The sequence below is a fragment of the Eptesicus fuscus genome, chromosome 6 (genome assembly GCF_027574615.1).
Source record: "Eptesicus fuscus isolate TK198812 chromosome 6, DD_ASM_mEF_20220401, whole genome shotgun sequence".
NCBI classification, from domain to species: Eukaryota; Metazoa; Chordata; class Mammalia; order Chiroptera; family Vespertilionidae; genus Eptesicus; species Eptesicus fuscus.
Window position 1 is genome coordinate 74,567,279 of NC_072478.1, and position 15,486 is coordinate 74,582,764.

Genomic DNA, 15,486 nt, shown 5'->3' on the forward strand with positions numbered 1-15,486 from the left:
TTCGATTTTTGGGTTGGGAGCGAGTGTCTTGAAAGAAATGAGAAAGTTAAGTTTTGAGTCTGAAAGGGTTAAAACGGTCCCTGTCCCTCCCCCCAGTTCCACTATTACTGCCGAGTGCGCGAGTGCAGGCTGGTGGAGGCGTGGGCGATGGGGTCCTCGGCAGAGCGTGGCCTTGCCCTGAGCTGGAGCCGCCAGACCTTGGGCCCACTCAGGTCCACCACAGCCCCTCCTCTCCACACCCCCGCCCTCCGCTGGTAACCCCAGCACAGGAGGCAGAGTCCCCCCCACCCAGGTCCCCTTCTCAGCGGAGGTTGTGCAGAGGGTGTTCCTGGTGGTGGGACCCAGCACCCCACGTCCGGGGCGTGCAGAAAGGGCCTCAAATGGCTGAATAGCTGGCTCTAGGGTAACCCCAGGGCATGAGCAGCCCCAGCCCATCTTGCAGGCACCTTCTAAGATATTTATTTGTTCATTTTTCATGTGTTCAACAAGGGTCTGCTAGATTCTCACTGTGTGCTGGGTGCTGAGATTACAACCATGAAAAAAAAATCAGATAAGACCTACAAGACTTTAGTGTAACTAACCCAGAAAGAACAGGCACAGCAGCCGGCTTCAAACATTTCTGCACCAGATTAGAGCTGGATCCAAACTTCGCCCTCGCTGAGGGAGGGGCCTGGAGCAGCTCTCCCGAGGCCAAAGACACTGCCACCCCCTCCCCACCCCCCACCCCACCTTGGCCTGGCCCCTGAGGCTCCCTCCCGCCTCCCTTCTGATCCCTGCCACACAGAAGCCAGCAGTCCAGAGGAAGCTTCTTTCTGACATCAAGGTTGCTAAGGTTCATGGACAGCCCCTTGGGGATCAAAGGGCAAGGAACCTGGGGAGCTGCAAGGTGTCAAAATTCAGCTCCCCCTGGGGAGGAGGCACTGATCAACTGTCCATGGGGGTCTGACCCTCAGTCTGCACCTGGACCATCCTCAGGTACAGAAGTGTCCCTCTCAAAGCCATCGGGGGATGTGTTTAGGTACCAGGTGTCCAGGTTCCCCCACTCCCACCCCAGCAATGCTCTCCCCCAACCTCCGGGTGACCTCCTGCAGCCCAGCTGGGAACAAAGAGTGCCTCGGGGTCCTGAAACCTCCAGACCTGTAGGAGCCCCTCTCTGGGGATGTGGGCTCCTGTCGTTTCTTCTATGAAAACCTCAGAGCCCTCCCCAACCACGCTGTGTAAACAGCTCACCACCAGCCTTGGAGCCCTTCTGTAGGCTCCACAGGGAAGACTGGGGTGAGGTGCAGGGGTGAGGGGTGGGTGCGCAGAAAAGGCTGGCCCTGCAGGATGTCTAGAGTCAGCAGGTCCCCGGCTTCCAGGCCCAGCTGGAAGATCTGCCGAACAGACCCCTGGACCCATTGCTAACCAGGCCTCTGGACCCATTACCAGTGGCCTGTAGAGCCCTACCGCCCAGCAGGACACCCACTCCTCAGCAGAGGGAAGAGCCCAGGGTGAATTCTCCTGCCCGTTGTCTCCCAAGGGTCAGGTGACCCTCCAGGTAAGTGGAGGCTGCGCACTGATTCTCACAGTGTGGTCCCTGATCCGGCAGCCTCACCTGGGAACTCTGAGGCCCACACCAGACTCACTGAATCAGAAACCCCAGGTATCTGGCCCAGCAACCTGTAGCTTTAAAAGCTTGCCAGGTGATTCTCGCACACAATTAAATTTAAGCATCAGCGTTCTGAAGGAAGGAAGACATTCTTTGCCCTTGGACTTCAATACCTCCTATCCTTGAGTTGAACTAGGCTGAGGGTCATATAAAAGGATTTGCTTGTGATGGTGACAATCTGGAAACCATGTGGCTCAGTGAAGGGATGAGTACATAACCTGTGGGAATATATACACTTGGGAACACTATGCAGCCATTAAAAAGCGTAAGGTGGGCTCCTACCTTGAGCTAGTGTGCAGACGGCGCCGGAGCTGAGCCCCGCTGGTGGGGATGATGACAGACATGCAGCTCGCCATCTTCGCCGACATGCTGGGCGTGTCGCCCTTCCGGCTTGTCGCTGTCTGTTACTACGTGGCCGTCAACAATCCCAAGAAGCAGGAATGAAAGTGGCACTTTCTCCGCCCCAGGGTTCCAGGGCACAGTCGAGGCAAGATGGAGGGTGTGAGGGGCCTTCACACTTCACTTCATCCCTTCTACCCATCACAGCATGTAAAGTAACTACACCTGGGTTTTCCCAAACAACTTTTATGTCTTCAAGTCTTCCTGAACCCTATGGCACAAGAAGCTGCCACCAAGTAGGGCCCAGTATAGTGCCTGCTTTCTTTTCTACTCCTTCCCCCCAATATAAAAATATAGATTTTTTTGTGTGTGTGGTCAAAAACAAAAAAAAGAATAAGGTGGGTTTTCACACATTGATGTGCAAAGATCTCCAAGATGTGTACCATTAAATAATAAAGGAAGTTGCTAAATGATACGTAGAACTCAGATTTATGTAAAAAGAAACATATAGCCCTAGCTGGTTTGGCTCAGTAGATAGAACATTGGCCCTCGGACTGAAGGGTCTTGGGTTCGAATCCAGTCAAGGGCACGTACCTTGGTTGCAGGCTTGATCCCCCGCCCTGGTCAGGACAAATGGACTCAGTGTTCACTCGGGTGGGGAATGAGGGAGTAGAAAGGCTAGACAAGGCCTCCGGTGTGACTGGCCCAGGGGAGCAGGCGGAGGTGATGTTTGTGAGCCAGGAACCTAGGAGGAGCTGCATTGGTTTGGGAACATAGTACATTTCAATTTAGAGCAGTTGGACAAACATGTAGGGAAGGCCTACTATGTGCCCGGCCAGATGTTCCCTTTGTTTTCAGAGCCATAGATGAGTTAGCCGTTTTCCCAGCTGCTGCACAAAGCAATCTCCTAGGCCCTCCCAGTCGAAGGGCTCTAGCCAAGCATCTGCTGGTAAGCCCCACAGGCCACTAACCACCCCAGTCTTCACCCCAAGAAACCCACTCAACAAGAGAGCCCAGAGGCCAGAATAGAAAGAGAGAAATAAAGGCTGTTGTTGACATAAGAGGAAAAACCAGGCTTCCTGTTTGAACTCAGGCAGGTACTGGAAGCTGTGAGTAATGTCTGAATCTTGGCCTGCCCTTAAGACAGCCTGCGGTAGGGGCTTCTCACATTCGCTGTGAATCACTCACTTGCAGGGGACACGGGGCCCAGCAGAGGCAGGCTGTGTAGAACCACGCACACAGGCCGCAGGGTGGGCGGCGACAACTCACGGTGCTCACGGCTCTCAATCATCCTCGATAAGGACCCAACATCAGGTGATAAGGGATTCTCCAGTCCCCGTGCCCAGTGGCCTTGCTCCCGACAGCCAGCCTATTCCCAGGTCCTGGAGGCTGGGATTGTCCCCTTTTGTCCTGCTTGGGGTCAGGCCAGTGCCAGATGGCACAGTGCTGGGGACTCACTCAAGACTGGAAATGCGGACCTGCCCTGCACTAACTCCCTGGGAGACCCGGGCCGGGTCCTGGACCTGTCCCAGCCCCAGGCCCCTGTCTGTAATGGGACCTCCTATTGGAATAAAATCTGCAAGCCATTTGCAGAGGTAAAATACCAGACACCGGGCTAACGCCTTATCTCATTTAAGCCTCAAAAGAATATTCCTGGGTCACAAACAATGAAACCATCCCATTCTAAAATGTATAGAGTTTTCAACTTTATTGAGGAATAATTGAAATATACTAAAACTACCCAATATTTAAAGTGCACACGTTATAAGTTTGACATGTTTGTAGCCATGCAATCATTGCCACAAGGATTCCTATCACCCCCCAACGTTTCCTCATGCCTCTTTGTAATCCATCCCCGCTCCTCCCATCCCAGGCCCAGGCAACCTGCTTGCGGTCCAGATACATTCCTTTACATTTTCTAGAGTTTTATAGAAATCAAATCATACAATATGTCCTCTCTTTTGTGGAGATTTTCTCTTCCAACATCATGGTTGTGAGATTTATCCAGGTTGTTGCAAACAGCAATAGTTCCTTCCTTTGACTCGCTCAGCACTGTTCCACTGTATGGACTACAACGCGGTACAATTTGTTTATCCGTGCACTCGTTGGTAGACATTTGGGTTGCTTCCTGTTTTGGGCTATTACAAAAGAAGTTGCTATAAACATTTGTGTGCAAGTCATTGTGTGCATATGTTTTCATTTCTCTCGGGTAAATGTCAAGGAGGAGAATGTCTGGGTCATATCATAGATATTTGTTTAACTTTTCAAGAAACTACCAAAGGATTACAGTCCTATCAGCAGCTCAGTCACTTCGCATCCTCGTCAACGCCAGGTTTGGTCAGTTTCTCATTTAGCGGTTCTGAAGAATAAGGTGGTGGTATCTCATCGTGGTTTTCATTTGCATTTCCCTGATGACTGCTAATGTGGAGCATCTTTTCATGTGTTTATCAGTCATTTGTATGTTATTTTTTGTGAAATGTCTATGCACATCTTAACACCTGTGAACTGGAGAGAAGTCTTACAATTGATGGCTTAGTATATTTAACTGGCAGGGAGTGTTTTTCTTTCTGGGTGGAACCTTACAAGGGATGGAGTCTTAGATTCTCAAAATACATGAAGTCACTTGCCCTGGGTCACACAATGGATGGGGGACAGCGTGCCCAACCCTGACCCTGTGCTTTTATTTATTTATTTTAATTTTTATTTATTGATTTGAGAGAGAGAGAGGTAAAGAGAGAGAGAAATCAATTTGCATTTTCACTTATTTACCCGTTCATTGATTGCTCCTTGTATGTGCCCTGCAGCCTTGGTGTATTGGGTCAACGCTCTCATCAACTGAGCGACCTGGCCAGGGCTCTGACGCTGTGCTTTTAACTAGTATGTTATCCTACATGCCAGAAGACTTAGAAGTTTGTGTCGGTGTGAGAAAAACAAACTGGGTCGTCCCACAGCGCTGCTGCGCTCCAAGTGCCCGAGAGCCTGGAATGGCCAGGAGCGGGCCCCGCTGGACCAGCCGGAAGCAGCGGCCGCCCCCAGGCTTGTGGCCCAGCTGGCCTTGGCCCCGCAGGTGTCTTCCCTCACTGAGCCTTCCTCTGGCAAGGGCTTCCCGAGACCAACTATGTGCCAGGCAGGTGTGTGGAGTGAATGGTGCCAAACAGGATACAGCCCCTGAACTGCAGGACTCAGCGCCCAGAGAGGGAGCTGGGAGAGCCCCATAGAACACACTCCTCTGAGGCTGGGAGCGCTCAGAAAAGGAAGGGGCGGACCTCAGTGCTTTGTGAAGGGGACAGAGGAATCAGTGTCGGGTGGTGCATAGGTCTGGGCTTCTTAGTCAGGTGGTTCAAACCCTGTCTCCAGCCCTGACCAGCTGTGTTCTCAGGCACATGGCTTAGCCTTCGTCGCCTCAGTTTCCCCCTCTGTAAACTGGGGGATAAATGATGTTAGAGGGGATTGCTATTCCCATTTTACAGATGAGGAAACAAAGAGGGTTAAATACAATGTATGGCCCTAGCCGGTTTGGCTCAGTGGATAGAGCGTCAGCCTGCAGACGAAAGAGTCCCGGGTTCGATTCCGGTCAAGGGCACATGCCCGGGTTGCAGGCTCGACTCCCAGTAGAGGGCGTGCAGGAGACAGCCGATCAGTGATTCTCTCTCATCATTGATGTTTCTCTCTCTCTCTCTCTCCCTTCCTCTCTGAAATCAATAAAACTATTTTTTTATTTAAAATAAATACATACAATGTATGCAGAGCACTTGGTTCAAAGGAGGGCTCTTTGATCCAGGCTTTAAGGATAGCTAGGAATTTGCTTGGCTACAGGAATAAGGAGATCCCAGGAGGGGAACCTATATGATCCAAGGTATGGGGTGTAGACACACAGGAAAGGGCTGAGGGGAAGAATCTGCTGGGACAGGGATTCCCTGCCGTCACCTCAGAAAGCCCGTTTCCTGGAATGCTGCCAGGAATCCCCTGTGGGTCCTAGGGCCTGGCAATTGGAGATGTACACGGTAAAGCGACCCAGAGGACCAGGCACTCCAAACCAAATCCTGGAGCTCTGGCCGGCATCTCAGTCCCCTCCAGGATGGCACAGTAGGGGTCACCGGACCAAATGGGCTGCCTACAAGAAATCCCCACAGGTGTGCTCAGGTCCTGGCCAGCACCAGCGTGCTAGGGTTTCTACGGCTAGCACTTCATCCTTTTGTACCTCGATTTCTCCATCTCTCAAATGGGGATATGAAAACATGACATGCCTGCCTGCCCACCCCACAGAGCTGTGGCCAAGATCAAATAACTTGCTGAAAGGTATGTGAAAGTACTTTGAAACCTATACAATGTTATGCTTATGCAAATCCAGGGTAGTTCATAGAATCACAAGACCATGGACTGTCATGTATGGCAGGGATCCTAAAGAGCTTTTCCTACGACACCTGAATTTTCCTGATGAAGAAGCTGAGGCCCGGAGAGGTAGAGTAGCTCACTGGAAGTCACACAGCCGGTAAGCCAGGAGTCCCCTGGGGGTCCTAGGGCCTGACCATTGGAGACGCACACGGTAAGGAGGCCCAGAGGGCTAGGCACTCCAAATTCAAGCCTCAGTTCTTCGGATCCAAGCCAGCTCCAACATCTCTGCCCCACAGGCTGGGGACCTCAGGGGTCCCAGAGCACAGGCAAATCTAAACATGAAGTCAGCAGCCAACGTGCTGTCTGCTAAGAGACTTGGGAAGCCACCAATTTTGGTCCAACGCTCAGAGGTCTTTGCAAATGCCTGGTCTCTGCAGACTCGGTTATGGGACCTCCACGGAAAGCCCCTCCCCTGGCCTCGGGGTATTTTCTGCTGTGGCTGCTGTAGTCACTCTTCCCTTGTCCGAAAAATGGGTTTGTGCTGGCCGCCACACTGACACCAACCTTCTCCATCCAATAGGAGATGAGATCATGGACATGAAAGTGCTGTGAAAAGGCAACCAATGCTTACGCACGTGAGGGTCTGTTCCTGTTGTGATGTAATGACTCCGGGTGTGGGCAGCCCTTGGTAGGTTCTAGACACTGATGAGCCAAAGGGACAGCTTCGACTCGACCACAGAAGACGCGGCGGCGACGGCTGCAGAGCCGCCAGGCCTCCCCAGAGAGCCAGCACCCCCAGGTCTCTCTCTGGGCCACTGGACATCAGCCTCACAGAGTCTCTCCTTTTTTTGTGTGTTGTTTGTTTTTTTCTTGCAAATTTGTTTTTATTTGGATATAGGAGATGGGTCAGGAAGTGTCACTGTGGGTGGTTCTACTCCATCAGGCTACTGTCCATTCTAACTCACAGGGTCTTTGCAGCTCAAGGAAACGGACGGGCGTGAATGCGGACTCTCAGCAACTTTTGCCTCCGGGAAAACGGCTCTTTCTAGGACGCTGCCCACCATTTTCTCCTCTCACAAAATCCCCTTCTGGTAGGTGCCTGGCTCTCTTTCCTTTCCTTTCCTTTTCTCTTCTATGCAAAACCTGTAATACAGGCAGCAGAGAGAATTTCACAGACTCAGCACATCCCTACCCAACTTCTCATAAGTTCGGGCACCTGATTTTCCCTTGTGATGCGCATCCGAATGGTGGGCACGAGGTACAGTGAGTGGTTTTGAAGGCAGTTCCTTATCGTGGAGCGTTATCTGAGCCATCAAAGTACACTTGAAGAAAAAAGCAGTTTCAACATGAAACTTGAAGGTTTGACTGTTAAAAGTAAGAGCCTAAGAGCCGGGACAAAGCGACCACAGCCTTTATCGCACATTTCTGAGGGCGGCGTGCGGTGGGAATACTATATATTTGGGGCTTGCTGCTGAGAATGCCTCCCTGGCCTTTGAACAAAAAACAAACCATGCTATGGAAATTGCCGGTAATTGTCTTTACCTACAGTTTCAGAGGGCGCACACCGGGCCTTGTGGTTGTGGGCGCCGTTTCATGCTGGGGTTCGCGTCCCCTGCTCTGCTTGGCACAAAGAACGGAACAGATCAGAGCCTCAGATCTGCGCGCACCTGTGGTCGCTGCGAGGAGCAAGGCGGGCTGCCTCGAGATAAGGCGACAGTGGAAAATTTCTCACCTGAAGGGAGCCAGGAGGCCTGGGCAACGCATCTGCCCCCAGAAACAGGGAGCGAGGAGGAAGCCAGCCCCTCCCCCCAGGAGCCGCCCGCCCCCACTCCGCACTTTCTCCCACGGCTTCTTCAACATCAGCATGGAGGGATTCCTTCTGCCCATTAAAGGGCGATGCCCGCCTTCATCTGTCGATATTCTCATTGAAGAAATGAAAAGAGCAAACAGAACTTTGAAGATCAGAGATTTTTCTTTTTCTTGTTTTATTTGTTTGTTTTGTTTTTTTCAAAAAAATCTTCATGTTCTAAAGATAGGCCTTTCGGCCCTAGGCGGTTTGGCTCAGTGGATAGAGCGTCGGCCTGCGGACTGAGGGCCCCAGGTGTGATTCCGGTCAAGCGCACATGCCTGGGTTGCAAGCTCGATCCTCAGAGGGGGGCGTGCAGGAGGCAGACGGTCAATGACGCTCTCTCCTCGTTGATGTTTCTCTCTCTCCCTTTCCCTTCCTCTCTGAAATCAATAAAAATATATTGTTTAAAATAAATAAATAAAGACAGGCTCTTCTTTCTCAGGAAAGGTGCTCCCGGGCACCCCTCGGAGAGAGCTGGTCTGGTCAGGGCAGGCCTCCTGCCTGAGGCCCCCAGGGCCATCCACAGAGGTCCTGCGGCCATTCCCTTAGCCTGTGGGCAGTCTTGCAGGAACCTAGGAGAAGTCCAAGTGGCTCTGGCCATTCCCGGCCTGAGGAGGGACAGTGCTGACTCTCTGAGCCAGGGAACTTGTCCGGGGGGCCAGTGCTGGGCTCAGCCCAGAGTGGGCCAGGGCCCCTGAGAAGGGGGACCACAGCCTCCTGAGCGTCCAGGCTCTCTGAGGGTCAGAAGCCCCCTAGCCTGTGATTCCACCAGCACCAAGGAAGGCCTGGGCTGAGCCAGGCTGGTGGACACTGGGAGGGGCTGACGGGGCCCGAGGGAGGAGAAGGAAGGAGCTTGCCAGGGACCTGTGAGCAGCCGTGAGCTGGAGAGAAGAGGCAAACTGGGGAAGCACTCAGTGTCACGCTCAGTCTTTCAACGTCCCTCTGGTTTTGCTTCCTTAGCCTTTTTTATGGCGAGAAATAACACATTCAGAAAAGTACATAAAGCACACATGTACAGCCTATGAATGAGTAGGGTGAATGCTCCTGCGGCCGCCTCTAGGATCAAGAACTAGGACATGGCTTGCCCCCTAAACACACCAACACCCCACCCAATCCCCTCCTCCCTTCTCACTAACGGTTACCACCAAGCCAACTTTTAGGGTGATCACTGCCAACTTCAGTTTTATCCCCTAAGCTCACCTCCCTAACAGCACAGAATAGTGTTTGCCTAGTTTTGACCTTGATATGAATGGAATCAAGCTGACGTATTCTTTCAGCTTCTGTCACTCCACACGGTGTGTTTCAGACCCGGCCGTGTTGCTGTGTGCAGCTTCGGTTCACTCATCCTCACTGCAGCCTGCCTCCTTCCTGGCTTACGTCGATGCACTGCCTCTGGGTTTGCAGGAATCAGTGCCGGGGGGTGTCCAGAGTCCTCGATCCCTGAGCCAGCCTGGGGCACCAGGCCTCCCACGGGCCGGGCTCAGACTCAGTTGTTTCCAGATGGCTTTGCTCTGTGGGGACAGCAAAGACAAAGGGCAGTGTGCTCCCAGCTGCCTCCGCAGAGCTTCGCGTGGGGCACACTGGAGGCCGGGAGGGCTCACAACAGAGGCTCACCCCGGCCTCAGCACAGACGCCTGGCAAGGGCAGTGATCCGTGGCTGCCCTGCCATCTCCGAAAACCAACCGGGCACTGGAAACAAACAATAAACCCAGGCACATCCCAAATGAGAAGCAGGTGGCTTCCTGGGACCAGATTTCTTAACATTCCGCCCTCTTGATTTACCCCCTTCTCCAATGCGGTTCCCATTTGAAGGAGTTGGAGCCTTGGAGCCTATAACCCATATGAAAAATGATATAAATTATAGCTCACCATCATAGCCTGGCTGTTTGACATCTTGGCATAAACATGAAGGAAGGGCCACCCTGATTATAAGGTAGAGGCACTGGGGAGAGGTGGGGAGGGCTGGGCAACCCCCCAACGTGCCTCTCTCCACTCCCGTCTGGGTGCAGGGAGCCGCAGTTCCCTCTGCCAGGCACCTTGGAAAATGATGGTCCAAGGGAGCGAGGAGACTCCAAAGCGCTGGGAGCAGAGGCAGGTCGCCTCCTGTCCCAGCAGCTCCCATCGCTGCTGCATGTCTCCCATCATCCCCCACGGGCAGGCCAGCTGGTTCCCACGTCCTGTGCTGCTGGGCATCCTCTCACCTCCCCACGTTTTCCAGACCCCAGGAGCTACTCTGACTCCCCAAGGGCTAGTCCCCGGCAGCTGGTCCAGAGACCCACCGATGTGCTGCCCCAAACGCCTGGCATCCCTCCTCCTCCTCCTCCTCACCACACCAATTAGCCCTGATTACAGAATGCATGCATTGTTCTCTAAGGGCTTCATGTGTGCCAGTCCCCAATTCCCACATGGAGAATGGGGAGGGGGCGGGGTGGAGATTGGCCAAGCCTCTGCCCCTCTCTGGGCCTCAGTGTCCCCGTGTCTGAAAGAAGGAGATGGAGCCAGAGGCCAGGCAGGCCCCCCCCCCCCCCCCCGCCCGCCTCCTTCTTGGCCCTGAAGCAATGGCCTGAGGACTCTGGCTGTTGGGGAAAGAGAAGTGATCATGGACTCTCCTCCCACCCTCAGCTTCCTCCCTGGGCCCTCACTGCCCAGAAACCCACTCCCACAGCTCCTCCGAGGGAGGTCGCAGCCTCCACCCCAGCCCACTCCCTGCCACTGAAGGGCAAGCATTGGGGCAAACATCCTAAACCACCGAGTGCTTCTAAAAATATGGTGTTTTTGTCAGAGAGCAACCTTCCACTTCCTTCAGACTTTGATCTCCACGCAGCCCACGGAGGAGAAGACACACTGACAACAACAGTCGAAAGCCTTCATCTTCCTTTGGGGGCTACCTCTCAAGGGCTTTGAATCCCAACTGCGGGGTGGTACCCCGCAGTCCTTCTGAGCATGCTCAGATCCGTGGGCCGCTGGCTCAGGGTGGGAGACCGACACAGCTGCCCCGGGTGGGTCTGTGGCGGGGAGAAAAGACCAGGACCGAGGTGCTGCCGGGGCACAAACTGGCCGCCGAACCCTCTGCAGGTCTGCAGGCCCCTCACGGTCCACAATCTGGAGAGAAGTGAACGCTCCAGGGCAGGGCGGAACGGATGAGTGAGTGCTCAGGACAGAAAGGGGCTGGGAAGAAAGAACGGAGAGGCTAACGCCAGTGCGGGGCTCGCACAGAGTAGGCACTCAGTAAATACCTGTGAACTTTCAGTGAATGTTTCTGACTGTGCGCTGGGCCTTGGGATGCGGGTGGATGGGGATGGGGTGGTAAGGGATCTCCTGGCAAAGGAACGACGTGGACAAAGGCTCGGCCGCGTACTGAACAAGAAACGCACAAGTTCACACCATATTTGGCAGAGGCAGGGCTATGGAAACTCTCCCTCCAGCTCTGCAGACACACGAGCTGTTGCCACCCTGCCGGAAGCACAGGTACGGGCAGAAAGAACAGGACGGGGATAAAATGATCATCCCTGAGCACCCACTGCATGCCAGGCACCATTCCAAGCTCTGGACACACAGGTCCTCGCACTGTGGCTGTCGTCATCTGCATTTATTTTTCCTTCAGGAAAACAGCCTCAGACAGGGGACGTCCTGTAGCCCCGGGTCAGTGACGGAGCTGGATTTGAACCCGGGAAGCCCAGTTCCTCATCTGTCTGAAGCCTCCGTTCAGGGTTCAGGCTGATGCCGTGCTTGCCGAGCAAGACCCTGGCCTTCCTGCTTGGTCGGGTGCCCAGGGAGTAACCCCAGTGCCCACTTCCTCAGGCCAAGCACTCTGTTACCGCATTTAGTCCCCAGCAATCTTTGAACCGACGGCTGGTGTGAGTTACCAAAACCAGGTGAGGAAATCAAGGCCCAGGGCAGCTAACTCACAGAGTACGTGGCAGAGTGGGGACTGGAACTCGGATCCATCTGACCCCGAATCCTGTGCCCGAACTTCCTCAGCAGCCTCTCGGGTCTCACCCCCTGCCTGGGAATTCCAGACTATGAGTAAGTCAAACATGTCTGAAAAAAATCAAAATCACTATAATTTCCTAAAGACTTTAATAGAGGCAGATCTTCAAAACAAAACAAAAAAATCTATCAGCAAAACTGCCAAGGGCCTCTGAGTCACTGTCTTGGGCTCTCTCTGTTTGGAAGAGAGAACTGTGTGTGAGAGGCTCCGGGCCAGGGACCAGGCTCAGAAGACTGAGGCCGGGGTTCTGTCTTCCCCATCACGTGCTGTTCAATCCCGGGGGAACGTCTTGACGGTTCTGGATCTGTTTCCTCAGCCGGAAGATGTGCAGGTTTCTCTGGGTGAAGTCCAACACTGACTTGAGACTCCCCCACTCACGACAGTTCCTCCCAGTGACCCCCTACTAGTCCCACCGGCAGGGCTGGAGGTACTGTCCTGTAACATGGATACACAGTTCAGTCAATTCACTACCAGCGTTTAGGTCATCACAGATCTCCATTCAAGTCTACTTTCTTGGTCGCAGCCCTTGCCTCTCCTTGGGGACCAGTCCTGCTGGAATTTCCTCGTCTGATGGTTCACAGCTTTGACCAGGGGTTACCAAAGACACCTGCAGCAAAGGCCTCTTTTGAGCAAATGCACAGTCATCTTTGCAGGGGATAAAGGTGGTTTATGATTCCTGACCGAGTCATAAATCTACTAGCGATCTGACGGAGTCGGGAGCGGCCGCCGCCTGGCCCTTGGCAAGCCTGAATGTACCTGTGAGTCATTGGGGCACAGGTGCACCTCACTTGATAGAGCTGGATATGGTCCTGAAAAGTTAGATGTAAATGAAACCCATTTCCAACACCCTAGGGCCGTGGTCGGCAAACTGCGGCTCGCGAGCCACATGTGGCTCTTTGGCCCCTTGAGTGTGGCTCTTCCACAAAATACCACGGCCTGGGCGAGTCTATTCTGAAGAAGTGGCGTTAGAAGAAGTTTAAGTTTAAAAAATTTGGCTCTCAAAAGAAATTTCAATCGTTGTACTGAGCCAATGGACAGAGCAGGGAGGAGCTGTCCCTGGCCCCACGGCTGCCATGTCCAGGGCGGAGCACACAGTGATGGGGCTTCCAAAGGCCTCCGCTGGGTTCCGGGAAGGGCTGGGCCACGAGAGCCCATGCGGAGTGCAGCGAGGCTCCGGGCCGGTGGAAACGGGTCTGGGTGACTTTCTGTAAGCAGGGCACTAGGGTGAGTGTGAGCCAGTCCCACAGCACACCACCTGTGGGTGATGGACCACACCGATCCCTGGACCCTTAAAGCTTAAGATGAGCCGAGACCGGTTTGGATAGAGCATCGGTCTGCGGACTGAAAGGTCCCAGGTTCGATTCCGGTCAAAGGGCATGTACATTGGTTGCGGGCACATCCCCAGTAGGGAGTGTGCAGGAGCCAGCTGATCGATGTTTCTCTCTCATCGATATTTCTAACTCTCTATCCCTCTCTCTTCCTCTCTGTAAAAAATCAATAAAAAATATATATATAAAAATAAAAATAAAAATAAAATAAAAAGCTTAAGATGAGACCCTGGAGAGCTCCACTCCTCTCCTCCAGCCCTCAGCCAGCCATTCCCGAAGCGGGGTGCTTCTAACCCTCAAAAAGGGGTACAGTGGCGTCAATCTGGCAACTAAGGGCAATGTCCACTGTGCAGATTATAAAACAGCATCCTGTGCGGCCTCGGTTTTATGAAAAAGAAAAAATGCACATATGCATGCAAAAGAGGGTCTGAACGAAGTGCACCAAAAGCTTAACAGGGGTTACTCTGGATCCTGGAATTGGAGATTATTTTTATCTTATTTTATACGATGAATATGCATTATGTTTTAACCCAGTGCTTCTCAACTGGGGATAATTCTGTCCCCAAGATGGCATTCGGCAACATCTGGAGACACTGTTGGTGTTAGGACAGTGGGGGAGGGGTGCATGTGCCGCTGACATCGAGTGGGTAGAGGTCAGTGATGCTGCTGAACATGCTACAACGCGCAGGACAGTCTTCGTAGCAAAGATACGAAGAATTATCCAGCTGAAAATGTCAATGGTGCCAAGCTTGGGAAACCCTGAGAACAACATCAGAACTTATTCCAGTGGAGAAACAGGGCCGGGGAGGCATGTGCCACTGCCAGCAGCATTAGCCTGTCTCCCCCCCCCCCCGCCCAAGTGACAGCCCCTCTCACCCACCTCACCATGTGTGGAGACATTTTATGGGCTCAGCAGCAGGCACACTGAGGCCTGGCCAAGGGGCTTGCAGCTCCCCCCAAGGAAGCTGTGAGTTTGTGGGACCCCGCCCATAACAGGCTCACGGCCCCAGCACACATCCCACCAGCATGTCCGATCTCACCTCTTCCAAAGCACGTCCCCGTCCAATAAAAAGACATCAACACCCATTAGTGCTGTCAGGTTCAAGGTTCACATCCCTGCAATCAGTGAGACCTCCAAGTTCTCAAACATCCTGTTCCCAACATGTTGACAATGGCATCCTGCTTTCTTTTGGAAGGAAATACAGGTTGGATTGATTAACCTCCGAACTGGGTTTCAAAATTAATTTACAATAAGAGAAAAAGTCCATGCTAAATAATCTAATTATATGTTCAGGGCTCAGAATGGAAAACATTCAGGAACACAAAAGGCCCAACCAAGCTCATTAGCTCTGTTTCGCCTCTAAAGTATCTCTATGGCAACTCGCTGAGGTCCGGGGCGGGAAGGCTTTCAAAACCAGATCATCAAAAACTTCACCCAGAATAGCCACAACACAAAACTCTTTCAAATAAACCTTCAGACGATGAAACGGTGAGCCTGGGTGCCCAGGCGCTCAGGCTGGGCTCAGGCACAGGGAAGCCACCTCTTCCTGGAAGCCCGGGCCCTCGGTCATTCCATTGGCTGCAGGGTGCTTGGTCCTGCCGCTGTACACACCCACATCTAAGGTGGAGGGGCGGCTGGTGACCGGGCCTCACGGAGCACCTCTAAGGGCTGGGAGTTGGGGATGGACAGGAGCAAAAGTCTGTGCTTGTGCACAAAGAGGCTGATGCCGTAGGAGGTCCCTGTCTCGCTTGCCTGGCAACTGGGGGTCCCTTTCCTGGAGGCTTTCCCATTGGGACCCTCACAAGACAGGTCTTGCAAACACGGGGATTTCTTTCTCTTGGACCAATCATCTGCCAGCCTCTGACACGGCTGCCCTCTCACCCTCCAACCCTCCACGCCTGGACAGGTGGCGGTGCCCTGTGGGGCCCTGCCCACAAGCCCCGTCTTCGTCAGGGAAGATCCTTGGTCCCAGGCTCCGGAGGTTTCCTGCATGGC

The 15,486-nt window shown here is 53.3% G+C and overlaps 1 protein-coding gene and 1 long non-coding RNA gene across 2 annotated transcripts; one reads left to right on the forward strand and one right to left on the reverse strand.

The window, feature by feature from the left end:
* Positions 1-1,978: 1,978 nt before the first annotated feature.
* Positions 1,979-2,173, forward strand: LOC103286735 (dolichyl-diphosphooligosaccharide--protein glycosyltransferase subunit 4-like). The gene has a single exon (XM_008142303.3). The coding sequence runs from the start codon at positions 1,979-1,981 to the stop codon at positions 2,090-2,092; it is 114 nt and encodes a 37-aa protein (XP_008140525.2). The 3' UTR covers positions 2,093-2,173.
* A 6,217-nt stretch (positions 2,174-8,390) lies between these two features.
* LOC129149476 (uncharacterized) lies at positions 8,391-9,644 on the reverse strand. Its single transcript, XR_008556379.1, has 3 exons — positions 9,372-9,644; positions 9,036-9,132; positions 8,391-8,551 (listed from the first exon to the last, which is right to left on the reverse strand). It is a non-coding gene; the product is annotated as an uncharacterized LOC129149476 (long non-coding RNA).
* Between the last annotated feature and the right edge of the window lie 5,842 nt (positions 9,645-15,486).

Excerpts from the sequence above, each read along its gene's own strand:
- LOC103286735 (XM_008142303.3), top strand. The coding sequence starts at position 1,979 with ATGATGACAGACATGCAGCTCGCCATCTTCGCCGACATGCTGGGCGTG.